Source organism: Acartia tonsa, chromosome 12 (genome assembly GCF_053477335.1).
Source record: "Acartia tonsa isolate MP-2025a chromosome 12, ASM5347733v1, whole genome shotgun sequence".
NCBI lineage: Eukaryota > Metazoa > Arthropoda > Copepoda > Calanoida > Acartiidae > Acartia > Acartia tonsa.
The window spans coordinates 45174948-45201268 of record NC_137271.1 but is presented as its reverse complement, the minus strand read 5'-3'; the positions used below and the strand labels follow the sequence as shown (position 1 = coordinate 45201268).

Genomic DNA, 26321 nt, shown 5'->3' with positions numbered 1-26321 from the left:
AGGCCACTATAAATTTTACCATTGGTCAATAACGGCCTCTCATTGGCTAATTTTTTTGTTACGTCATAATCAGTCAGACACTATTACTGTGTTCCATTCATAGACATACAATTCTCTAGTCACTTTTATAGAAACTAACCTGCAAAGGCCAAATTTACATATTTTTAGGAAAGCCTCGCTGCAAGAAACACAGACAATGAATTGTAAAATAAATCTTTTATGATTCAATACACGATCAGATAGGGAAAGATATTATAGAAAACAATTATAGAAGACGAAGAAAGTCTCTAGAAAAATCAGCATGTGACGTCATAAAAATGAGGGATTATCCATCTCTTTTTTAGGGGTTTTCTTTTCCACTCCACTTCTCCTAATCCCTCATTTTTATGACGTCATAATTTTTTTGAGTGACTTTCTTCGTCTTCCTATTACAAGTTCTATTATTAAACTTAAAACAAGGATGATGCCAGCCAACGGAAGCGAAACAGTTTGAAACTGTTTTAGGTAAATTACATAGAAAGAAGAAGATAAAAAGATAAAGATAAAAAAGAAATATAATTTACAATCATTTTGATAAATGAATTAATTCAAACTTCTTCAAAGTAGAAAATCAGATTTGAATTTAAAATGCATAACTATCCTACTATATAAAGAAGTAAGGTTTTTGTTGTCTGTTTCGAAGGATCTCGACAATCGCTGAACAGATATGGTTCTCCTTTACAATGTAGCTTAGGTGCTAGAAAGTTTTTTTTTACTATTTTTGGGGATTGTAACCCTCGCCCCTATTTTAAAGTACCCTTAGAGGCCTCATGGGGCGTAGCCTCTAATCCAATAGTTTATGGTAATTCTTGCGTCTGATACATAATACAAGATCATGTGATATTGTTTTTGGAACATTTTTTCCCTCTCTTTGATCAGCGGTGATAAAAATGCCATTTTTTTACTATTTGACCTGACACTAAAATTAGGGCGGGTTTTTGGCACCACCACCAGACTACTAATTTCATTTCATTTCATTTACACAGCGTAGCATGCTTATATATAACTTTTAGTAGAGTATGTCTGTACATATTAATTTCTTGATTTTTATTTATTTATCCTTGGAAAATTGTCTGCAATACGATTCTATACATGATTTTCTGTATAGCTGAGAACCGGTTCTAATCCAACGGATATCAAAGTTATTCCAGTATGATTTCCAGACCGACTTATATCCGCTTGATTAGAACCGGTTCTCAGCCATATTAAAAATCACGTATAGAATCGTATTACAGACAATTTTCCACGAATAATTAGATAAATATTATAAGATTAATGTCAGTTTCAATCTTAAATTTTTTCTTTTTCATATCGGCGGAAAGCTGTCTATAATACGATGCCAACAATAAATAACTATTTCAAAATAGTTTAATCCACATAAGTGCTGATTAAAAAAAATCATTTACATTGTCGTATCCCTTAAGATCTCTGATCTGCCAGTCGGACGGTTGTCATATGTAACCTCTTCATAGGAGTTGCTTTGCTAATATAATTGAAAATACATTAAAACTCTCCAACATGAGATAAAGTTGTCCTTGTTTTTTTTAGGTTTAGATAAAGTATTTGATTTATAATAAAAGGTTTATATTCAGATTAGATATTTAAGAAGTCTGCATGAGGACGAAGTCCAAACTGCATAACTTTTGTGTCACTTTTGATTCCTGTGACGTCATAAAATGAGAAAGATGAGTGGAGAAGTGGGAAAAAAAACCCTAAAAAAGAGATAGAGAATATGACGTCAAAAGTGGTGAAAAAGTTATGCATGAGAAAAAACAGGGAGATAGGGGACATTGGGCTGTAAATTACACTGGTACCCAATGTTTTATCACCATGTTATCTTATTCATTGGCTTAAAAACTTTGGGTATATTCACTGAATTTTGATTTGTTAGTTCAACACTAGAAGTGTCCAAACGTTTCAACCAATAATTTGGATAGACAGAAGTAGAAATCTTGTTTATCACAATTGGATTTATATCAATTCATTTTGTATTGTCTTATCCCCTAAGATCTCTGAAAAAACAAGGATGACAACATCCATAAAAGCGAAGCACTGAAACGGTAGGACAAACGGACATTAACACTTGTATAGTGTCAGAACTGAATAATCATAATTTAAATGTTTTAGAGTCGAAGCAAAATTGTAAGTTAATTTGTTGAAAAACTGCTTGATTCAGGATAATGTTTATGGACATACTTACATTTTTAGGACTTGATTATAGAGTTGCTTCGCTTATTACATTATACTTTGTTGTCCCAGGAATCAATATACCAAAAATAAGATCAATCGGATGATTAGATCCCATAAAAATTTGTTGTTAAAAAAGTAAAAAAATCAACATGTTTAAAATGGACGTACGGAAATTTTGGTGATGATTATAGAGTTGCTACTTTTTCTAAATCGTACCTAACTATTAAAGGAATCACCATGCAAAATTTGAAATCGATAGGACAATTCTAAATTAACAAAAAAGCTATCCGTTACGGACGGACGTACGGACGGATGGACGTATGGACGGATGGACCGACCCTAATTATAGAAACGCTTCGCTTTTAAAAAAAAAATTTGATACATATCATGTCATACTAAAGACGTTAAAATTGGTACATTACTCAATAAGGATTTTTGGAAATGAATTTCCAGTATGGCTTCGAAACCGATTAATATCCACTGGATTAAAACCGGTTCTCCGCCATACTGAACAATCGTGGATAGCATCGTATTACAGATAATTTTAACGAATATTAAAATTAAAATCCAGTTTTGTTAGAACGGGCAATAGGCCCCTGGGATCTTAAAAATGGTTTTGATTTTACAATTTTTCATGTTCATATAGAAAAAACTATCTACAATACTATGCGATAAGATTTTATGGCGAAATAATGTAAAATATTTTTTTTATTCTTTGTTCACTATTTATTCTCTTCAATTTTCTTTCCCTGTCTATAATATATTTATTGCCAATACTTGATTGAAATATCTTAGTTAGCTTTCCTGACCTCATATGTTCGAGTGTGCCATTACAACCGTATTAATTCATATTTTCATATTTTGTGATAATCGCTATAGGATCAATAGTAAATTCAGTGGTGGATTTTCAAGAGGAGGGAATGGTTATAGAATACGTGGATTTATTGACAGGGGAAAATTTGTCGCCAATTTAGGTTGCTAATATAGACCTCATTAGTTTTTCATAAAGCTCAAGGAGAGGAAATTGATGTTTTAGCCAGCTGAGAGTATCACTTAATTAGAGTACATGGAAATCTGGTGCAACATCCAAGAAGAAATAATATATCAATTACTGCAAGTAGTTACATAAAACAAAAAGAAATAAAAACAAAAAGAATGAAAATCCAATTATAAAAAGTATTGATATTAATTTTTATTTGTTTGTGAAGTTCTCTATCTTAGGGAAGCATTACATAGGTCTCAGTATAGTTTTAGACTACCCTTTTTTGATGAAATTTAGTCCAAAAAAAAAAGCACAAACTCACTTTATATATGATATTTATACCTATCCGCGTGTGCTTATATGCGGAACTGTATGAATACCCTATCTATTTGTACCAGGAATCTAAAGGGATAAGTCAATCACCGATACATTGTTGTACATCCCCACCCCAAGATGATATAAAAGTTAACCCTTCTGTAGATTACAACCAGCGGTTAAAAATGTTTGGACAATCAATCAAATTCAATTAAAATGCCTCAAAATTGTTATGCCAACGAATAAGAAAACTTTGGGGACTAGTGAAATAACCAGCGCAATGTCCCCTCCCTGTTCCTGTCTGATTATTGATAAAATTAAGATTATGCTCCAAAAAGGGTTTACAGGTATAGGGTCAGGATAATGTGCGATAGATTAATCCTCGGCTCAATTAATACAGAGAGGGAGGGGACATTGGGCTGTTTTTTTACACTAGTCTCCAAAGTTTTATAATAACGTTTTCTTATTTGTTGCCTTAACAATTTTGAGGAATTTTTATTGGTTGATTCAATAAGTTTAGTAGCAAAACGTTTTAATCACTAATTGTAATTTACAAAAGGGGTGATTTTGTGTATCTTCATTGGGGATGTACATCACTTGATCGGCAATTTTCTTATTCCTCAATTAATACGTGTTAAATTATATTTCACATAGACATGACATTGATTATGCTGTCCGATTTTTGTTTGATTTTTCGCTGTGTCTTTGGTTGGTTTAATGCTATTTTCATGTTACTCTTTTTAAAAGCGAAGCTTTTCTATAATTAGTGTCAATCCGTCCGTCCGTACGTCCGTCACAAACGGATAGCTTTTTCCCGTTAATTTATGCATGTTAGCATTGTCCTATCGATTTCAAACTTTGCATGGTGATTCCTTAAGTAGTTAGGTACAATTTAGAAAGCGTAGCAACTCTATAATCATTGCAAGAATGTCTGTACGTCCATTTTAAACATGTTGATTTTTTTTTACTTTTTTAACAACAAATTTTTATGTAATCTAATCATCCGATTGGTCTGATTTTTGGTATGTTGATTCCTGGGACAACAAAGTATAATGTTATAAGCGAAGCAATTCTATAATCAAGTCCTAAAAATGTAAGTATGTCCATATACATTATCCTGTATTAAGCAGTTTTTCAACAAATTTACTTACAATTTTGCTTCGACTCTTATACATTTATATTCTGATAATTCAGTTCTGACACTATATAAGTGTTAATGTCCGTTTGCCCTACCGTTTCAGTGCTTCGCTTTTATGGATGTTGTCATCCTTGTTTTCTGGAGTATAGTTATAAAGTCACTAGAAGCTTGACATCAATTAAGGCCTAAATGCAAAGTAGAAGGATGTATATCTGTCTGTCCTTCAAGATGAAGCCTTAACTGCATTATTGATCATTATCAAGGAGGAAGGGGACAATGGGCCGTTATTATACTAGTCCCCAAAGTTTTATTATTCGTTGGCTTAACAACTTTGGGAACTTTTACTGAATTCTTACTGGATGATTTATCAAGTTGAGTGTCTAAGCGTTTCAACCACTAATTTTAATCAATAGAAGGGGTAATCCGGTTTATTATCATTGGGGATGTACATCGGTTTATCTCCCATTGTCTTATCCCTTAAGATCCCTGGATTATTATACTTTTCTATAATTAGGGTCGGTCCGTACGTCCGTCACAGACGGATAACTTTTTTTTGTTTATTTAGGCATGTTAGATTGTCCTATCGATTTCAAACTTTGCATGGTGATTCCTTTAGTAGTTAGGTACGTAGCAACTCTGTAATCATTACCAGAATGTCCGTACGTCCATTTTAAACATGTTGATTTTTTACTTTTTTAACAACAAATTTTTATGTGATCTAATCATCCGATTGATCTGATTTTTAGTAAATTGATTCATGAGACGACAAAGTATAATGTTAAAAGCGAGGCAACTCTATAATCAAGTCCTAAAAATAAAAGTATGCTCATAAACATTATCCTATATGAAGTAGTTTAAAAAAAAATTTACTTACAATTTTGTTTTACACATTTAAATTCTGATTATTCAGTTCTGACACTATACAAGTGTAAATGTCCGTTTGGCCTACCGTTTCAGTGCTTCGCTTTTATGGATGTTGTCATCCTTGTCTTTTACTACAATTTAAGGCTAGATTTATTCTATATAACAGATCTATAGTGTAGATGTATATACAGACAACTACCTCCATTCCTATTTCAACGATTCTTTTTGTCTGCTTCTAAATTATTTTTGCTACTTGGCTGTGTTAATATAAGCGACACATTGGTTGATTTTCAATGACCCAATAGAAAGGTTGCAGAAGACGGTTGCGATGGGAAGATACAGTTATTTGACCTTTTCTCCCTCTAGTGTTTTACTCTTATTTCTACAGTCAAAGCCCTTTGAGGCTATGGACAGAACCGCTAGTTTTGGTATCCAATAATAGAAAAATATTTTTGGTCTATAATTGCTGGTCATAATTAGAAGATGTTGGGTGGTTTGAAGCTATTTTTTGGCCTTACGTAGAGTTTACAGGCGAAGCAACTAGTATAGGAATCAACTCTTTGGGAAAAAGACGTTAAATTAGCTTGAATATAGATATTATCTGCTCGTAATAAAATTAAATAGTGTTTTATCACGTCCCCCTTATGTGTCATTGTATCAAACACCCCCCTACAAATTGTCAAAACTTACCCCCCCCCCCTCACACACCATAATAATATGATTTAGATATTATACATATAACACCACAGGATTAGGGCAATGCAGGAATAGAAATAGCCGCTAGTTTTTCCATTAATGGCTATCTTTGCTACTGTTGTATGTTATTATCCTTGTTAAGTTATAGTTATATAACATCACATAAAGATTTAAATTTAATTTTAAATTTAGAAAGACTGACATATAAAGTAATGATGCATAGTGAATCTTTACACAAAAATATCTTTAATAAAAGCTGGGAAAATTATTTAAGAGCATTACTGATAGACCGACAGACAATATTATACTTAGAGTAGACGTGCATTGGTCAGCAAACATAAAATAATTCTTCTGTCATAACCCTGAAAGATCGGGCTCTCTACAAATTCTTAACTGATCGGATTTTATACCTTAATAATTGCATGAGCCTTCTACCTTTCCAGTACGGATATTTAATATTCTCAAGAGCATTACAGACCAGCGAACAACGTGAGCTGTAGGCTAGTAGTTATATAACATCACATAAAGATTTAAATTCTTTAGAACTTGACAACGGACCTAACTTACTATTCAAAGAGTAATGTGTTGAAGACATGGATTTGTATTATTCAATACCTATATTTGCAACAATTTTTATTTAATACAATCTTCCAATTTTTAACATTTAAAAACAGCCTGCTATATAAAGTAGTAAGATTTTTAACATCTTAAGCTTAAGATCTCAATAACTGTTCTGAACCAATTGAGTTCTCTTGTCTATGTAAGTTGCACACAGCTCCTGTGATGGTTTTAGGCCATTCAATTTTCAACTCTGGCACATAGTTACTCTATGGATTATTTAGTTCTGTGTGTTATTATTATATTGTATAATCATCTCAGTATCAACTCTAGTGTATAGTTACTCTATGAATTATTTAGTTCTGTGTGTTATTATTATATTGTATAATCATCTCAGTGTCAACTCTAGTGTATAGTTACTCTATGAATTATTTAGTTCTGTGTGTTATTATTATATTGTATAATCATCTCAGTATCAACTCTAGTGTATAGTTACTCTATGAATTATTTAGTTCTGTGTGTTATTATTATATTGTATAATCATCTCAGTGTCAACTCTAGTGTATAGTTACTCTATGAATTATTTAGTTCTGTGTGTTATTATTATATTGTATAATCATCTCAGTATCAACTCTGGCACATAGTTACTCTATGAATTATTTAGTTCTGTGTGTTATTATTATATTGTATAATCATCTCAGTATCAACTCTAGTGTATAGTTACTCTGTGAATTATTTAGTTCTGTGTGTTATTATTATATTGTATAATCATCTCAGTATCAACTCTAGTGTATAGTTACTCTATGAATTATTTAGTTCTGTGTGTTATTATTATATTGTATAATCATCTCAGTATCAACTCTGGCACATAGTTACTCTATGAATTATTTAGTTCTGTGTGTTATTATTATATTGTATAATCATCTCAGTATCAACTCTAGTGTATAGTTACTCTATGAATTATTTAGTTCTGTGTGTTATTATTATATTGTATAATCATCTCAGTGTCAACTCTGGCACATAGTTACTCTGTGAATTATTTAGTTCTGTGTTATTATTATATTGTATAATCATCTCAGTATTCATAACATATCACTCTTATCAAATCTTAAATCAATTTGACTTTGGAAGTTGGACCCTGTTCTAATACCCAAGTATGATTATGTATTATGTAATTCTTTGTTTATAAGTTCTATCTATCTATCTATCTATCTATCTATCTATCTATCTATCTATCTATCTATCTATCTATCTATCTATCTATCTATCTATCTATCTATCTATCTATCTATCTATCTATCTATCTATCTATCTATCTATCTATCTATCTATCTAACTATCTATCTATCTATCTATCTATCTATCTATCTATCTATCTATCTATCTATCTATCTATCTATCTATCTATCTATCCATCTATCTATCTATCTATCTATCTCTCTATTTATCTCTCTATCTATCTCTCTATCTATCTATCTATCTATCTATCTATCTATCTATCTATCTATCTATCTATAAATCTATCTATAAATCTATCTATCTATCTATAAATCTATCTATCTTTATATCTATTTATATATAAGTGAAATAGAAGATAATAGTCAGGTTTGAGGCTATTTTGTTAGGGCCCTCGGACCATATAAATAGAATTACTACAATACAGTTTCCTCCAAAATTTCCTTTCTTACGAGTAAGCACGAGCTTTAACAGTTTTTAAAAGCGAAGCTTTTCTATAATTAGGGTCGGTCCGTCCGTCCATCCGTCCGTACGTCCGTCCGAGATAGATAGCTTTTATTCGTTAATTTAGGCATGTTAGAGTTGTCCTATCGATTTCAAACTTTGCATGATGATTCCTGTAGTAGTTAGGTACGATTTAGAAAGAGTGGCAACTCTATAATCATTACCAGAATGTCCGTACGTCCATTTTAAACACGTTGATTTTTCTAATTTTTTAACAGCAAAGTTTTATGTGATCTAATTATCCGTTTGATCTGATTTTTGGTATATTGATTCCTGGGACAACAAAGAACAATATTTTAAGCGAAGCAACTCTATAATCAAATCCTGAAAATGTAAGTATGTCCATAAACTCAATAAACATTATCCTGTATCAAGAAGTTTTTCAACAAATTTACTTACAATTTTGCTTCGGCTCTTATACTTTTATATTCTGATAATTCAGTTTAGACACTATACAAGTGTTAATGTCTGTTTGTCCTACCGTTTCAGTGCTTCGCTTTTATGGATTTTGTCATCCTTGTTATAATAAAGTTATTAACATTAGAGAGATAAATTTTAGAACATCGAAGTATTTTCAAATTAGTTTAACCCTTAACAGTCGGGCCCCTTGCCGCACCTTAATCTCAGTTCCTATTAGAGCTAGAAGGCTACATTTTTTTTGTGCAAGTCCCCTGTTTGATGAATTTCCGACCATGGCTGTACTTGGCAGCTGCCAGCCGCCGCAGTCGGCGGTCAGCGGGAAAACGTCACCGGATATTTTTGAAATTTTAACATGTTACGTAGACATATGGGAAAAGCTTAAGTTTAAAATTTGAAGTCTCTAAGGCAAAAATTGTGGCACAGGAGCCTTTTAAAGATTTCTTGAGACCTGGAGGATCAGGACCTGCAGGATCATACCTGGAACCTGAAATTGACTTGAACACCTGTATTTAATATTAGGAGGTAATACTAGAGAATATTTTAGTATTTTGGTAGATAAAATGCTTTGTTTAAGTCAAAAAAATAGTTTTGCTCTTTACCTGGATGACCCTGCCAGGTTTGCTGGCATCCTGTGTCCGCCAGGATGGAGATATTAAAAAAATCCAACTCTCAGTTATGTGTCATACCCATAATTAAAAAGTCACGCAGTTTGGGCTCTTTATCTTTGACACACAGAAAATGGGATAGAAAAACCGGAGGGGGGTGGGCGTACCCCCGCCCCCCCCCCCTCCGACCGTTAAGGGTTAATATAAACTAGTGGTTCTTTTATTCGAAGGTCTATGGAAGGGCAGTAAAATAGCCTAAAACCATACCCAGACTTATTTGTGAAAGTAAAATGACCTAAAACCATCTCAGGACCTTTATAAAACTTCACTGTAAAGGAGAACCATTTCGGTTCATCGGTTAGCGAGATCCTTCGCTACAGCCAAAAAGCTTATCTATAATACAAAGTAGCTTGATGTCTGTCCGTCCGTCTGTCTGTCCGTCCGTCCGTCCCTTAAGATCTCGGTAACCACTGAACTGATTGGATTATACTCTTTATGGAATATACCTACTGGTTCTGTGGTGGTTTCAGGCTATTTTCTTGGGGAGTGGGACACCCCCCCCCCCAAAAAAAAAACAAAAAATCTTCCCCCATTTTTTTAGTCAGTTAGTAGAGGTACTTAATTTTTTTTTAATTACCTCTTGGTGCAAAGCCCAATCTTGAAAGCGTAGCAGCTCTACAATAGCTTTCAGAAAATTGTCCATTTAAAAATACTATTTTTTACTTTTTTGTCAGCATGTTTTTTTATGATAAAATTGTTCTAACAATTTGGAACAATGATCCCTAGGACAACAATGTACAATATTTTAAGCGACTCATTTCTATAACCTAAAAATGTAAGTATGACCTTAAACAGAATCCTGTATATGCGCAATTTGGCAACAAGTTTAAATACAATTTTATTTATATCTTTAATATAATATTTTGCTTATTAAGTTATGGCACTTTACAAGTGTTCATGTTCGTTTGTTCTACTGTTTCTTTTTAGAGCTTTGCTTTTATGGATGTTGTGATCCATGTTAATTGTTATATAAGGCAAATAGACTTATCAATTATAATGTACTATATGTTTTTTTTAGTAGCGAATCTACTCTGTAACTTAATTCGTCTGTCCGGTCTAAACGGGAAATTGTATTTTTACGACTGCTATAAGAGATAGACGACCTAATTTTATGTATTTAGATTTTACCTACTAATAAGCAACCATTCTACTCACTTTTCAATTTCTCTTAATGTCCCCCTTCCTCTTGAAATAGGTTAAAACCTTCCAGTGAAAAATAAAAAGCTTTACCGTAAAGGAAAGTCAGATCAGACCTGCAGTTAGCGAGACCTTATGGTACAAACAGACAGACGTCCTGGCTCTTTAATACACGGCTTACATATATTTATATAATACAAAGTAGAAAGTTGTCTGTCCTTCTGAAGCTTAAGATCTCGGTAACCGCTGAACCGATTGGATTCTACTCTTCAGGGAATATACCTACTGAATGGCTCTCGGGGCGAAGCCAGTAGTATTCTTTAAAACGAGTGATAAAATATTTTACTTCGGGACGTTATATAAAACGTTTTAGTCAATAGAATTATTTAAATAAAATAAAATTAAATTATATAAAACATTCATATTATGTAAAAACTTGTTAAAATTACATAAACTCATCATTTCCTTTGTTATTATGTACATACATATATGGAATCACCACTTATAAGGGACATTTGTACTGATAAACAAATAAAAACAAGGACAAACAAACACTAAAACTTGTAGAGTGTCACAACTGAATAATCAGAATATAAATGTATGATAAACAGTTACAAAAATTGTAAGTAAATTTGTTGAAAATCTATTTAAATACAGGATAATGTTTAAGGACATACTTTTATTCTTAGGACTTGTTTATAGAGATGCTTCCCTCATAACATTATACTTTGTTATCCTAGGAATCAGTATTCCAAATATCAGACCAATCCAATAAATATATCACATAAAAATTAGCTGTTAAAAAAGTTAAAAATCAATATGTTTAAATTGGACGTACGGAAATTCTGGTAACGTCTAGAGAGTTGCTACGCTTTCCAAATTAAATCGTACTTAACTACTACAGGAATCACCATGCAATGTTTTAAATCGATAGTACAATTCTAACATGCCCAAATTAACGAAAACAGCTAATCGTTATGGACTGACATACGGACGGACGGACAGACCCTAATTATAAAAAGCGTCGCTTTTAATAAGCAGTAAATACAAACAATTAGGTATTAGTAACAATTTAAGCAGTAAACTTACCATGAATGAACATGAAGTGATAAAACCTTTTTAAACTCGTGGTTTTTAAAATGCCGGACCTACTCTATAATTGCATTTGCCTACCATCCGTCCGTTAGTTCCTCTGTCGGTCCACGACATAAGTGTGGTTTTCTCCCCTTTAAAACACTCTCAAATACCCCGTTGTGAATCGTTGTGTACGCCACTGATTAGAATATGCTTAATTTGTTTGTTTGTGAAAAAGCATCCAGCGCACAACGTACTTTGTCTGTCGGTCATTCGCTCTTACGACAATAGTCATAAAAGTTTCGTGATTTTCTTATATTTATCATATTCCTCTCTCTCTCTTTTTTTAGGACCAATGAACATCTACTCTATTACTTATCTTTTCCATCCATGATTTTTTGTGCTTCGTTACATATGACTGTTGTCATCCTTGTTATTTAGAGAGAGAGAGAGGGGGGACTATTGGCTGTTTATTACACTAGTCCCCAAATTTCGATTGGTTTGTTTTTTTAAGTTGAGTGTTTAAACGTTTTAACCAATAATCGTACGGTAAAGAAGAGGAAATGTTGTGTATCATCATTAGGAATGTACATTAATTTATCGGCCATTGTCTTATTACTTTAAAATTTCCAATTGTTAAACTAAATTATGTAAAACATGTCCCAATTGCTGTATATTATATAACAAAGTTAAAAATATTTAAACATATGTCAGTTTGAATTAGTATATTAAAAGTTATCACACTAGAAACATACTCTGCTAAAGAAACAAAAATGAGAATTTTCATATTTTTCAGTCTTTTGATATGTCACACTTTAGCGGCACCCGCTATTGTAAGTATCATATTTTCTCTTTGGGACGTCCAAGCTTTTTTTGTATGGGTAAAATTAGGGGTTTCGAAGGTTTAAGGGGGTAATTTAAAGCATTTTTAAAAATTTTTATGGGGTTAAAATGTTTGAGGGGGTTAAACAACACCACTTTACCATTGGATGGACATCTATGACTATATTATAGCATCATTGTATGCAAGGACGTCCAATGGGGGGGGGGGCGGATTATCCCCCTCCCCCCTAAAAATGAAAAAGCTTGGACGCCCTTGATTGTATTCTGTACATCTACTCTATAACTCACTTTATCTGTCCGTAAGAATTTTTAAAAGCGAAGCTTTTCTATAATTAGGGTCGGTGATCTAATTATCCGAATATTCTGATATTTGTTATACTTATTTCTTGGACAACAAAGTACAATATTATAAGCGAAGTAGCTCTATAAACAAGTCCTAAAAATGTAAGTATGTCCATAAACATTGTCCTGTATCAAGCAGTTTTTCAACAAATTTACTTACCATTTTGATTCGACATTTATACATTTAGGTTCTGATTATTCAGTTCTGACATTATGTTAATTTTCGTTTGTCCCACCGTTTCAGGGCTTCGCTTTTATGGATGATGTCATCCTTGTTTATTCATATGCAACTATCATTTAGATTGATGTAATTTTTATGGTGAAGATTACAATATAGATACTTTTTAAAATTAACTTGACGTATACGAGATCTTAAAGTAAAATATACATACATACATCTAGTTACTTTGGCTTACTAATGTGATTTTAACCGGTTTTCTTAAGCGATGTATTTTCCCAATGATTATAAACATAATTACCAATTCTACAGATAAATTAGAACTTGAAACGTTTTGACACTGTTACTTTAAACCTATCAATTAAGATTTAATGAGAGTACCCAGAGTTTAAGGCCAACGAATAAGAGATTGCGTTTATAAAACTTTGGGTATTAGTTGAAGTAATTTTTTTTTGTTTTCTTCAGTTTGAGACAGCGGAACAGATTGTAAGAAGTGCTCTTAGGTAAATTAAAAATTTTAATGAAATTTATGATAACTAGCGGCTACGCCCCTAGAAGCCTCTAGGGGCACTTAAGGTAGGAGGGGGAAAAGTCGACTCCATCCCATTTTAAATTTGAGTTTCAAAAGAGTAAAAAAATATTTTTGGAGGGGAGGGGGGTAAAGGCACCCTCCCCAAAAATAGTTTAAAACCTTCCCAGGACCTATAAGAAGCTTCACTGCAAAGGAGAACAATATCGGTTCAGCGGTTAGCGAGATCCTTTAGGACAGAGAAAAAACGCTTACTACTTTATATAATAGGATTGTACAAACGTTTAAAAGTAAGTTTAGTGACTATAAGTAGCGAATTCATATCCTAATTTTTGGTAGGTATAGTAAATTAATCTTTAAATATTTTATTTTTAAAAGAAATCTATACTCATAAAATGTTTTTACGGAAGCTTTTTATAGTGCCTATAAAAAATAACGTCATACTGGCCTACCATTGGTAAATTAAAATGTATACTGGCCTACAATTGGCAATTGAAAACAGTAAAAGTGTCTGACTATGACGTCAGAAAAAATTAACAATTAACCAATGATAAGCCAGTATTCACAATGGCAAAATATATAGCGGCCTCTCATTGGTTAATTGTTAATTTTTTCTGACGTCATAGTCAGACTCTTTTACTGTTTTCTTGGCAATTCAGTCTGTGTATTGGCCTATCATTGGTCATTTGTATAGTATGACGTCATTCTTTTATATGTACTATTAAGATCTTCGTTTTTACGCCAAAGACCAAAAGTATTTCCAATGCTAATATTAGGATGGCCATCCTAATTCACCCATGTGCCATGGTGAATCCCACATGAAAAAGAAAAGAAGTTTCCAGTATGGCTTTATTATTACCCGCTTTATTGAAACTAGTTCTGAGCTATACTGAAAAATCATGTATAGCATCGTATTACAGACAATTTTCCACAAATAAGAAAAGTAAATCATAAAATTAAAACCAGTTATGTCAGACAGGGCCGTCGCCCTCTTGGGGTTACCAAAACTGGTTTTAATCTTATAATATTCATTTAAATATCCGCGGAAAGCTGTCTATAATACGATGCGATAAAACTATTTTAGAATTTGAATAGAGAAACAATTCTGTTATTTTAAAAGAAAATCTTTTAATAAATTTTGTAAAAATCTGCCAAATTGAAATGAAAGCTATTTTGTTTGCATATATAATTTTATTTAGCCTGACCCAAAGTTATGAAGAAGCTCCGTATGAAGCTACTTTAATTGGAGATGAGGTGAGAAACTTCAAATGGTGATTCATAAGACGATTAGGAGCAATATCATTAACATTTTATTTTTTATTCAGACTAAAAAGTATGAATCTTGCTAACTGCTTTACCGATATGATTCTCGTTTAAAACAATGATTTTTATAGGTCCAGGAAAGGTTTACATCTACGATAATAATCTAGTGAACGACCCTCCATTTTAAAGATTTTTTGGGGCAATTTCTATCTAGTGCCGATTTCTCTTGGAAGGGTTGTATACTCTCCAAAAATAGTTATAAACCTTCCCTGGACCTATGATAAGTTTCGCTGTAAACGAGAACCATATCATAATATTGACTTAATGTAGCGAGATCCTTTTGTACACACAGACTGACGGACAAACGGACATGCTGTTACTTTTAATGAAGGACACGGATAAATTAAACACCAATTTAACTGTTGCCAGGTTTACGAGAGAGTATACCCCTCCAAGAAGTGGGTGTGCACCAAGCTGACCGTCAATGAAGAGTCTGAACAGCAACAGGTAACTGACGTACGTACCAGCTTGTATTGAAGAGTATTGGATTTATTATTACTTGGATCTTACACCAGATTATCATGTACTCCATTTTAGTAGAACTTGTTGTGGGCTAAAATAATGATCCCCTATCCACTCCCTCGACGCCTACTGGATGAACGAACTGACCAATAAGTGATTTGAAATTGAATGACAGTATGTTAGTATATCCGACTAGCTTCTACTTGACTAGAACTAGACTGAAATATTATGTATTGCATTGCTTTCGCCATCTTCAGAAAGACACTAAAGATTTTTACAAAAAATAGATGATTTTTAAAATTATTTAGTAGATTTTTCAACATTTTTAATTATTCATAAAAAAATAGATGTTTTTTCTTTTGAAGGGAACCATGTTCTGGAAGCTATTCAACTACATCCAGGGAGCCAACAACAAGGATAAGAAGATCCCCATGACTGTCCCAGTTACCACCCATGTCACCAAAACTGTGAGTATCAAAGTATATTATAACTTTATTTTTAAGCAATTGTCATTGAGAGAGGAGAAATTGGACTGTTTTATAACCAGATTATCTTATTGGTTTGATTAAAAACTTTGGGTACTTTAATTGAAATTTAAGTGGTTGGTTCCAAACTAGCAGCATTCAAGCATTTCAACTAATGATATAAATCTACAGGAGGGGTAATTTTGTATACAATCATTGTCTTTTTTTTATCCCTGTATTCAGACAGTCTAGAAGTCAAGAGGATATTGTGACAGTGGAATCTTTTGTCGTTAATTTAGGTTGCCAATATAGACCTCAGATATTGGTCAAAGGTAAAGTCATAAGGGGTGAAATATTGTTGTATCAGCCTGCTGGGATGCGAGGATCTCTCACAATATCCATGTAATTCCTATCCATTACTAGAAAAGACTCTTAAAACAATCTTGTATTATACAGTAATTTATCAGATATTTATCTAGAGTGGAACTGAGTTGGAGATGTGTTTCTATATCAACGCTGATGAACAGGCAGATGCTGCTGCTCCTAATAATCCTGATGTTTATATCAAGGAGGAACCTACCAGAACTATTTACACCAGGTATGATTGAGTAATAACAATTTGTATTATCTATTATCTATGGATATATAGTGTGAGTATGTATTTAGGAAGTCTTTTTCGGGAATTTTAGTTGTCAATCCCATAGCTCTAGTGACAAACTGACTAGCAAAATGAGTTAAAGATTAGATTCTAATAGATCAAAGAGATATACTAAAAAAAGCTTGCAATCTTTAATAACAGCCAAAAAAATCAAATTATAAAGATTAAATGTTCCAATAACATTTTCTATATAGCTCACCTATAGACAATTATTGCCTATGTAGATCTGACATGGATCTTGAAACAATGAAGCAGGCTCTTTTGTAAATGTTGGCAATTGGAAGATTCTATTAAACAAAAGTTGTCGCAAACATAGGCATTAACTAAAGGAAGTGTCCTAATAACTCACATAATCAACTTTCCTAGATTTTTTTATATGATTTTTTTTACTAAAACACTAAGGACTATTGGAGGATATATGAATACTGCCAGCTGGAAGACTGAGGCTCAGGAGCTGGCTGCTAAGCTGCAAGAACTTGGAGTTAATTTTGAAGGAAACAGGTACCATCACTCTAGATAAACCTTTCTATCCTTAATAATACTTTGGATACAACTAGGGATATCATTCCAGCAAGATCACAGAAACATTCCAAAATTTTTTTAGAGTGAAATTTTGTGTAGTATTTAAAAAAAAAATTAATGTGTAAAGGCATGCACAGCAATTCACAAAGGGGGTGTGAAACCCTTAACAAGGGGGGGGGGATGGAGAAGGCAAGTCTTTCCAATTTCTAATTAAAGGGGGGTGTTGAGTCGTTGACACTCCCCTTTAACACATTACTGCTCTAGTGCATGAAAAAATGCCTCGATTTACGAATAAACTTACTTTTTGTGACCTTTTGTATTTCAGTTACTGGAAAGTTGGTTATGATGCCCCCTTCAAGTTCTGGAACAGAAGAAATGAGATCTGGTACCTGAAGAAATAATTTTTATGTATTTTTATAAATTATTTTTATGAAATATATTTTAAAATTTTAATGTTTCATTGTTAACTAGCGTCTATGTCCCTAGAGGCCATCAGGGGGCAATTGAGAGAATTTCTCATGGAAGGGAGAAGGTAACCTCAGGGAGTAAGGGAGGGGACAATGGGCAATTAATTCAATATAAGAGTTATTAAAGAAAGGGCATGAAATCCAGTTTAATCCAATAAATTTGTAGGAAATTATAAAGGGATTGTTAATTGAATAATAGATTTCCATAGCGTCATGTAAAGTGAAATCATAACTTGTTTTTGATGAAATATATTGAGGTTTTTTGGTGTGATTTTTATATTAAAAGATTATTGGACCCGGCCAGCTGCTAGCAAGAATATGACTGCCCCTTTTTATTCTGTTTATTTCCCTTGCCCCTTGCCCCCACCTCCCTTCTCCCCGTCTGCTACATTCCAAACTAACACAACGAGTGTTTATTTCCCTTCCCCCCACTTCCCTTATCCCTTCTCCCCGTCTGCAATATTCAAAACATACATAACGAGTAGCGGCATTCTATGCGCAAGTCCCCAAACTCAGTCAGAAACTGCTAAATTCTTGCACATTCCCTTTAAGCCAGTCCCCAAAGTCTGAGACTCCTAAAAATTGAATATTCGATCCATTGTCCCCTCCCTTACTCCCTGAGGTAACCTCCCCCAAAATGGTTTTAAACCTTTCCATGACCTATGGGAATCTTCATTGTAAAGGAGGTCCATTTCGGTCAAGCGGTTAGCGGGATCTTTCATAACAGAAATACCGACTCATTGATTGATTAATGGTTATTTGTCACATCTTATTATTTACAGTTTTCCGTGGAAAATTAAATAAAAATTTTAAGAGCCAAAAGGGGCTATTAATTTTCGTGGAATGTAGTACGTTGCTATACACGACTTTTCAGTATTGTTGAGAACCGGCTCTAATCCAGCGCATAATAATCGGTTACTAGAATTTTTTTCACTTTTAAGAAAATTTCAAAGGGGTGGCACTTTTATATCGTGCCGGTATTTATTTGTTTATTTACCTCAAAGATATAATAATATTAGTTTTAAAGTAAACTCTTAAACTTTATTTTATCTGTAAATATATCGTCATATTGAATTAAAATTTTTCTGTTTTAAAGTAATCCTTATAATTAAGTAAAAGGATCTCTGTCTGTTTGTGAATTTGTGTGTGTGTAAGTATGTCTGTCTGTCTGTCCGAAGGATCTTAATAACCGCTGAACCGCTATTGCTACTTTACAGTGCAGCTTTTCATAGGTGAGAAGGTTTGTACCTATTTGGAGGGAGGGTACCACCAACCTCCCAAGTGAAAACACCCCTAGAAACATTTAGGGGGACTCAATATTTGTAAACATTAGATGAAGTAAATAAATCAATTATAAAGAGTGTCCTATGAACCTATGAGATGAGATATTCCGCCGCCCATAAGCATTTATTAATTGTGCCGATATTATGAAAGGAAACTTTACACAGATCAATAATAAATTATAGATCAGCTATGACATTTTTTTTCTTAATATGATGTAAGTTGCGCCTGACATAGCACCAGTAAACACTTATCTGGGATGACACTGAAATAAAATATTTCAACAAACAAAGCCATGAACAACTGACAAAGCCGTTGTTTTTTTTTTACCTAAAACTATGACTTTTACTATACCTGCGGGGCACAAACTATTGAAACGATCATAGAGTTGCTTTTCATACTTAATTAGTACAGGAATCATCATGCAAAGTTTGAAATCAATATGACAATTCAAACATGCATAAATGAGCTTTAAGAGCTAACATACATTTTGATCCTTTGAACGACATTAATTATAGAAAAGCTTCACTTAAAAAAAATAAAAACTTTATAAATTAATCTATGATACACCCATGTATGCTTTTACTTTAAAGGTATTTATGAATCTACTTAACATTAACAGAATAAAAGATAAAAATTAGGAAAAAAAAATTGTTGAAGTATTTCATAAATCAAAGTCTTAGTCTTATTTATGGTTTCAGGACAAACGCAGGAGTGTTAAAATATTGATTTAATTAAGTATTCCTATACAGATTGGGTTAGGTTAAGATGTGAATGTACAAATAAGCCCCCCGCAGTGGTTAGGCATCAAAAAAACCTAAAAGACGGTCTAAATTAGGTTAGGTTAGGTAAAGTGTCCACTCCTGCGTTTGTCCTAGGACCTTATTTATCACACTAGCAGCTGAACCTCTAGAATCTAGGGACTCTGTTATCAAAGGGATAAGAAGGGGCTAGAAAAATTAGCCTAAAATGGTTGACTTTAGAAATAAAATAGTCCAAAACGATCATGTGACCTATGGGAAGCTTTTCTTAAATGGGGAACTCAATCATTTCATCCTTCATTAAAATCTTAAGATTCTGACCAAAAACAACCTTACTACTTTCTATAGTATGATATATAGTAGTTTGATAGTTGTATTTAGGAAAAGTAAGATCTCATAAACTGATAGACAATCAGTAATTGTTATTATAGAAAGCCTTCCGCGGATAATAATTTGAAAAATTTTCTGTAATACGATGCTATACATGATTTTTAGTATTTCTAAGAACCAGCTCTTATCCATGGATATATGTAAATCGTTTTTTTTTATAAAACATTTTGGAATATTTGTTAGTAATAAATCAAGTAAAATTAAAATTTCATTTTATCAGAATACATGTCCCCAATCAGCTAAAGAAATTTTAAGTGAAAATTTAGATTTTTGAGATTTTATAAATCTTATCGATAATCTTTCAGTTAAGGTTTATAAAGCAATAATAATAATGGATTTATTATAACTTGGATCTTACACCAGATAATCATGTACTCTAATAAAGTGAAACTTGTAGCTGGCTAAAATAACGAACCTCCTTTACCCTATCCTCTCGCCTCTTACTTGATGAATGAACTGACCAATAAATAACAAGGGAAATAGCAACCTAAATTGATGACAAATATTCCCCTGTCATAATATCCACGTATATTCTACATCCATTGCAATAATAAACTTTTAACAATCGCAGTTACTCTATAACTAAGGTTATCCTTCCATTATTGTACATTTAATTGTTGCATAGTTGCGTAAACAAGGATACAGTGAAAGGACATACTTTTATTTCTAGGATTTGATTATAAAGATGCTTCGCTTGTACCTTGTTGTCCTAGGAATCACTATTCTAAATATCAGATGAATAGGATAATAATATGATATAAAAGTTGTTGTCAAAAAAGTTAATAATTAGCATGTTTTAAATGGACTGTTTGAAACGTACCTTACTAATAAGAATTATCATGCAAAGTTTGAAATCAATGGGACAATTCTACAATGTGTAAGTTAACGAAAAGAGCTGACCGTTACGGACGGACGCACCGAACCTAGTTTTACAAAAGCTTCGATTTAAATAAATCATCATTTTAATCTCAGCATAATTTTTGTTTTCAGAGAAGCTATCCTTGTTGCCAATGTTACGCCTGTGGTAGCATAAAAATTCAACCAAAAACCCAAATAAGTCATATTTCATTAAAACAAGAAAAAATAGGTTCAAAAGCGGCGTGACTTAATAGTTTTAAAAAGGAATATAATGAAATTGATTGATTAACGCTACTGCAATAATGAAATTGATAAATATAACATTACTATGTTTTGACACGTTTTACTTACATCCTAATAGATACATTTGTTAGGTTTTTAGCCATTAAATTGGTTGAGTTCTACCATTTATGGTTTTTGACTGTTTTATTTATAGGTTCAAATCTTAGGCTGTTTTTAGGCTCTTCCTTCCCTAGTGACTCAGTAGTGACATGATTAGAGATCAGAGATATAAAGGGATAAGACAATGGCCAATAAATCAATGCACATCCCAAATAATTACCCTCTCTGTAGATCAAAATTTGTGGTTGAAACGTTTGAATACTCAACTTAATTAATTAAATAACCAATCAAAATTCAATAAAGTCCCCCAAAGTTGCGAAGCCAAAGAATATGAAAACTTAATTTAAAAACCTAATAAGTAGCCCATTGTCCCCTCTCTCTCTGATAAGAAATACATTAGAGTAAAACACTAGAGAGAGAAAGGGTTAAATAACTGTATCTTCCCATTGCAACCGTCTTGTGCAACCTTTCTATTGGGTCATTGAAAATCAACCAATGGTATTACTTATATTACACAGCCAAGTAGCAGAGAATAATTTGAGTAGCAGACGAAAGTGGTATTTGAAAAAGAAGGTAGGTAGTTGTCTGTATATACATCTATACTATAGATCTGTTAGAAATACAAAGGAACAGTCACAATGAACTGTAGAGTAGATTTGCTAGGTGAACTTGAAACCAAAACCGAAATAAGTAATATATTATTAAAACAACGGATTCTCATATTTTTTAGGTTAACAAAGATTATTTCTTGGATTTGTACTGTGTTTAGTAGCTACGCTACTCTATAATAAACATTGTCTGTCCGTCTGTAACGATATGGGAGAAATATGATTAATCACGACTGATATTAAAGATAGACAACTGATACTTTTAGTAAAGATTCTTATGACAAATGCAAATCTAATCTAAACATTGTTTTGTCCGTCTGTCTGTCGATCATGCATTAAATTATGTTGTCATTCTTGTTTTCTTTAGTGGACGCGGATCATCTCTGTAAGTACCAGCTTCCCTCAATGACTTACTGACTACTTCCCTAAGAAATGTTGTATATCCCTATTAGATTGTCAATGTATATACAGACAACTACCTCCCTTCCTTTTTCAATGACCTCTTTCGTCTGCTTCTAAATTATTTTCTGCTACTTGGCTCTAAGCAACACTATTGGTTGATTTTCAATGACCCAATGAAAGGTTGCACAAGGTGGTTGCGATGGGGAGATACATTAATTTAACCTTTTCTCCCTCTAGTGTTTTACTCTTATAGAGGGTCATTGGAGTCAAATCAATTAGTGTATATGTTAGATAACGACCCTTTTATTTAAATTTGCTCTTTTCCACTTTTTCCACTAAAACCCACTTAAAATTTATAGCACACATTTGTACTTTTAAAACTTTCAAGAAGGAAAATAGCACCAAAAGTTAAATCAAACCCCTCCATTACTTTCTCTTTCTCCTTTTCTTTTCATAATAAAAAGTACTAAGGATTTTTGGTTTAAGCTTATAATGGGATATACTCTTCAGAGAACCTTTTAAAAAATCTTTGGGTGGTTTTAGGCTATTTTTCGGACCTTCCCCGCCTTCCTCTAGAAACTAGGGGCGAAGTTGCTAGATCAATATATGCCTGTATGCTAAAGCATATAAATTATTTGTTTAATTTAATTTTTGTAGGTTATAGTCTTGTTTTAAAACAACGAAATTTAAACCAACCTTTGTCAGTGTTTCATGAACAAAATGTACAGATGTTAAAAATTAATATAGACGACTTTTTAAAACAAATTATGTGTAGCATTTTTAACTGCTATATTTGTATAACTTTAAAAATATACTTAAAGTTGCACCCAAAATCCTCTAATTACTACGCTTTTTCATAAGGGCAGAGTGTAGGGATCTTAAGGGATAAGACAATAGAGGATAAATTTATTGAAATAACAAATTATTATAAACAAAATTACCCCTCTCTAGATTAAATTTATTAGTGACGAAGTTAAGATATTGCTAGCTTGTATTACCCAATCAAGTACCTAAAATAAACTTTAGATAATTTACAGTCTATTTTTTTCCTATTGTTCTTACCTTTTTCAGAGATCTTTAGTCACAAACAATCATGTACAGTACAGATGTGGTTCAGCCATTTTAGAGATCTTATCGAAAATATAGACACACATTCAAGTACTTTAAATGTATATCTTTGTCCCCACCAAATGTGCTGAAATTTACACACTTTGGTTCTATTTTGGTTTCCTGTGCAGTAACCAGGGCTCGGCAGCCGTGGCTCAGCCGCGCATTAGCATCGTGACGCAGCTTATAGTAACTAATAAAGAAAGACGTCATACAATACAAATGGCCAATGAGAGGCCAGTATACATTGTAAATGACCAATGATAAAATGTATACTGGCCTATAATTGGTCATTGCTCATTTGTATTTTATGACATCATTTTTTATTAGACCCTATAAGCTGCTTCAAAGCCTCGTATTTAAACTCTCTTCAGTACAACAAAAAAATCCAAAAAGGTAGATTGTCTGTTCAGGAACATGTTTAGACATCCAGCTGAATTTTAAAGTTCTAATAATAATATGACGATTACTCGAGGCTGATGCGCGGCTGCCAAGCCCTGGCAGTAAATATCAAAGGAAGGGGATATGACAATGCAAGTTATTTTTGTGTTCTATCATTTAAAAACGTCAAAATTGATTTGTTTTACAATAGCATATTGTAATCGTTGTCAATAAAGCCAAAAAAGATAGTAATCTTATAAATTCGGTGTTGAGTCAGTGAAAGGTTAGTAACCCCAATCCATTTTTCGTCAAGTTTATATCACTATCCAACTATTTACCCCATTCGCACGCCCCTGCTCTGTACAATAATTGATTACATAACAAGGAGCTTTGTGCGATAATTCTTAAAGGTACACTCTCCTTTATTTGTTGCATAATGCTACTTTAAATGGAAAACTTGTTTAGTAAAATAAGGTTTTGTCATATTTTTTTTTATCTTTTTCAAAAAAAATTGTAGATAACGTAGCTCGCAATATTTTTATTTATGGGCCTGAGCTGGATCTTTAAATCATTTTAGTGGTGAGCCAGATCGGGGTGCGCCGAATTCTAGCCAATCACAGCGCGGCATTTCATAAAATGCTGTGCCTCATTGGTGGAAAGTTGGCTCACCTCGATCTGGCTCACCACTAAAATGATTTAAAGATCCAGCTCTGTTATGTTTTTTTCTTCCCAATCCCAAATCTGTGACTTGTGTCAAACTCCCTTTCACCTCCTCAAGAAATATACTCTACTGGCTAAAGCCTGTCCATGCCACTGTTCGAACCAATCTTCTATGAGTCTCTCTTTACGCTAAAACAATAAACCACAAATGAAGACTTTCTCTTTAATGTTAAAAAACAATCAATCTACTTCTATATTGCATTTTAGCAATTTTTATGTCAATTTATTCATTCACTTTTACTGTTACGTACGCAAGAAATTTATAGTTAAGGCTTAGGGGGGGAGGGGGGTAGACTCTAACTATTTATGTCACACACCTCACAAAGCATCAGCAGGAACCATTTTTAATGTCTTTATTTATGACGTAAGATACAAACCTACCCGACTATTTGTTACACCACAGTCCCTAGTCTGTCTCTCTGTTTTGCCTGTCTTAAAATATTGAGAATAGTTATTTCTCGCATCGTATTATAAACAGCTTTCCGCGGATATAGAAGGTTTTAATCTTATGATTGTACATTTTTATATTCGTAGAAAGCTGGATATAATACGATGCTAGACATAGTCTTTTCGTATGGATGAGAACCGGTTCCTATCCACCGGATTCGAATGAATACGAAAAAAAAGTTTTTGTTACTTATGAATAACTTACTTTGGAAAAAGCTGTACAAATTTATAAAGTTTTCACGATATCATCGATTATTATTATTTTTATAAAACTGGAAATTTGATTTATAAAACAAAGGATAAACAAAGAAGGAGTTTATTTTTATTTTTTTTATCAAACATCAAAAGTTTAGATAGGGAAGAGTATTCTATAAAAACCGTTATCATAGATTATATTTCTGCTTCTTTAAAAATGGATTCAACTCCCCAACTGTTATAGCACACTAGCAAAACGTCCAATATGATGGATATTATACATGAAGTTAACACCAGATTTTCATGTTCTCTAATAAAGTAAAACAGGTAGCTTGCTAAAATAACGAATCCCCCATTTCATCCCCGTTACCCCAACCCTTCACTTCTCATAGGATGAACAAATTGACTAATAAATGTCATAATATCCCCGTATATTCTACATTTCAATAATAGAGAGGATTCGCTAACAAATCAATTATATTTAAGAAATAGATATACATAAATAATTTTTAGTGTACCATTCCCTATCAATGAGAAAATAACTAAGAGATTTTAACATGAAAGCTTTTAACATTTTATGTTTTTTTTTACAAATTTTCTTAAAATTATAACAAAACTTAACTTAGATTTAAGATTATTGTGTTTACTTTATAAAATAATCTAAGACTTAATTGTCCCTCTGAAAGTAATGTAACTGATGTGACATTAAAGTAACAAGGATGATAACATCCATAAAAGCGAAGCACTGAAACGGTAGGACAAACGGACATTAACACTTGTACAGTGTCAGAACTGAATAATCATAATATAAATGTATAAGAGTCAAAGCAAAATTGTAAGTAAATTTGTTGAAAAACTGCTTGGTTCAGGATAATGGACATACTAACATTTTTAGGACTTGATTATAGAGTTGCTTCGCTGATTACATTATACTTTGATGTCCCAGGAATCAATATACCAAAAATCAGATCAATCGGATGATTAGATCACATAAAAATTTGTTGTTAAAAATAAAAAAATCAACATTTTTAAAATGGACGTACGGACATTTTGGTGATGATTATAGAGTTGCTACGCTTTCTAAATCGTACCTTACTATTAAAGTAATCACCTTGTAAAATTTGAAACCGATAGAACAATTCTAACATGCCTAAATTAACGAAAAAAGCTATCCGTTACGGACATACGGACGGACCGACCCTAATTATAGAAAAGCTTTGCTT

General features: G+C 32.7%; 2 protein-coding genes across 3 annotated transcripts in view; one reads left to right on the top strand and one right to left on the bottom strand.

The window, feature by feature from the left end:
- The window catches only part of LOC145334047 (uncharacterized), a 344996-nt gene that overhangs the window by 120413 nt on the left and 198262 nt on the right, over nt 1-26321 (bottom strand). The gene's annotated exons all lie outside the window — the stretch shown is intronic.
- Nucleotides 12520-17592, top strand: LOC145334055 (heme-binding protein 2-like). 2 transcript variants are annotated; one of them, XM_080179337.1, is made up of 8 exons: nt 12520-12651; nt 13647-13684; nt 14910-14964; nt 15403-15480; nt 15861-15962; nt 16439-16557; nt 17020-17118; nt 17465-17592. In XM_080179337.1, exons 1-8 carry the CDS (start codon nt 12592-12594, stop codon nt 17538-17540), a joined length of 627 nt encoding a protein of 208 aa, XP_080035463.1. In that variant the 5' UTR covers nt 12520-12591; the 3' UTR covers nt 17541-17592. The 2 variants fall into 2 exon arrangements, with proteins under 2 accessions (XP_080035463.1, XP_080035462.1); XM_080179336.1 differs by having other exon boundaries at nt 12526-12651; nt 15403-15489.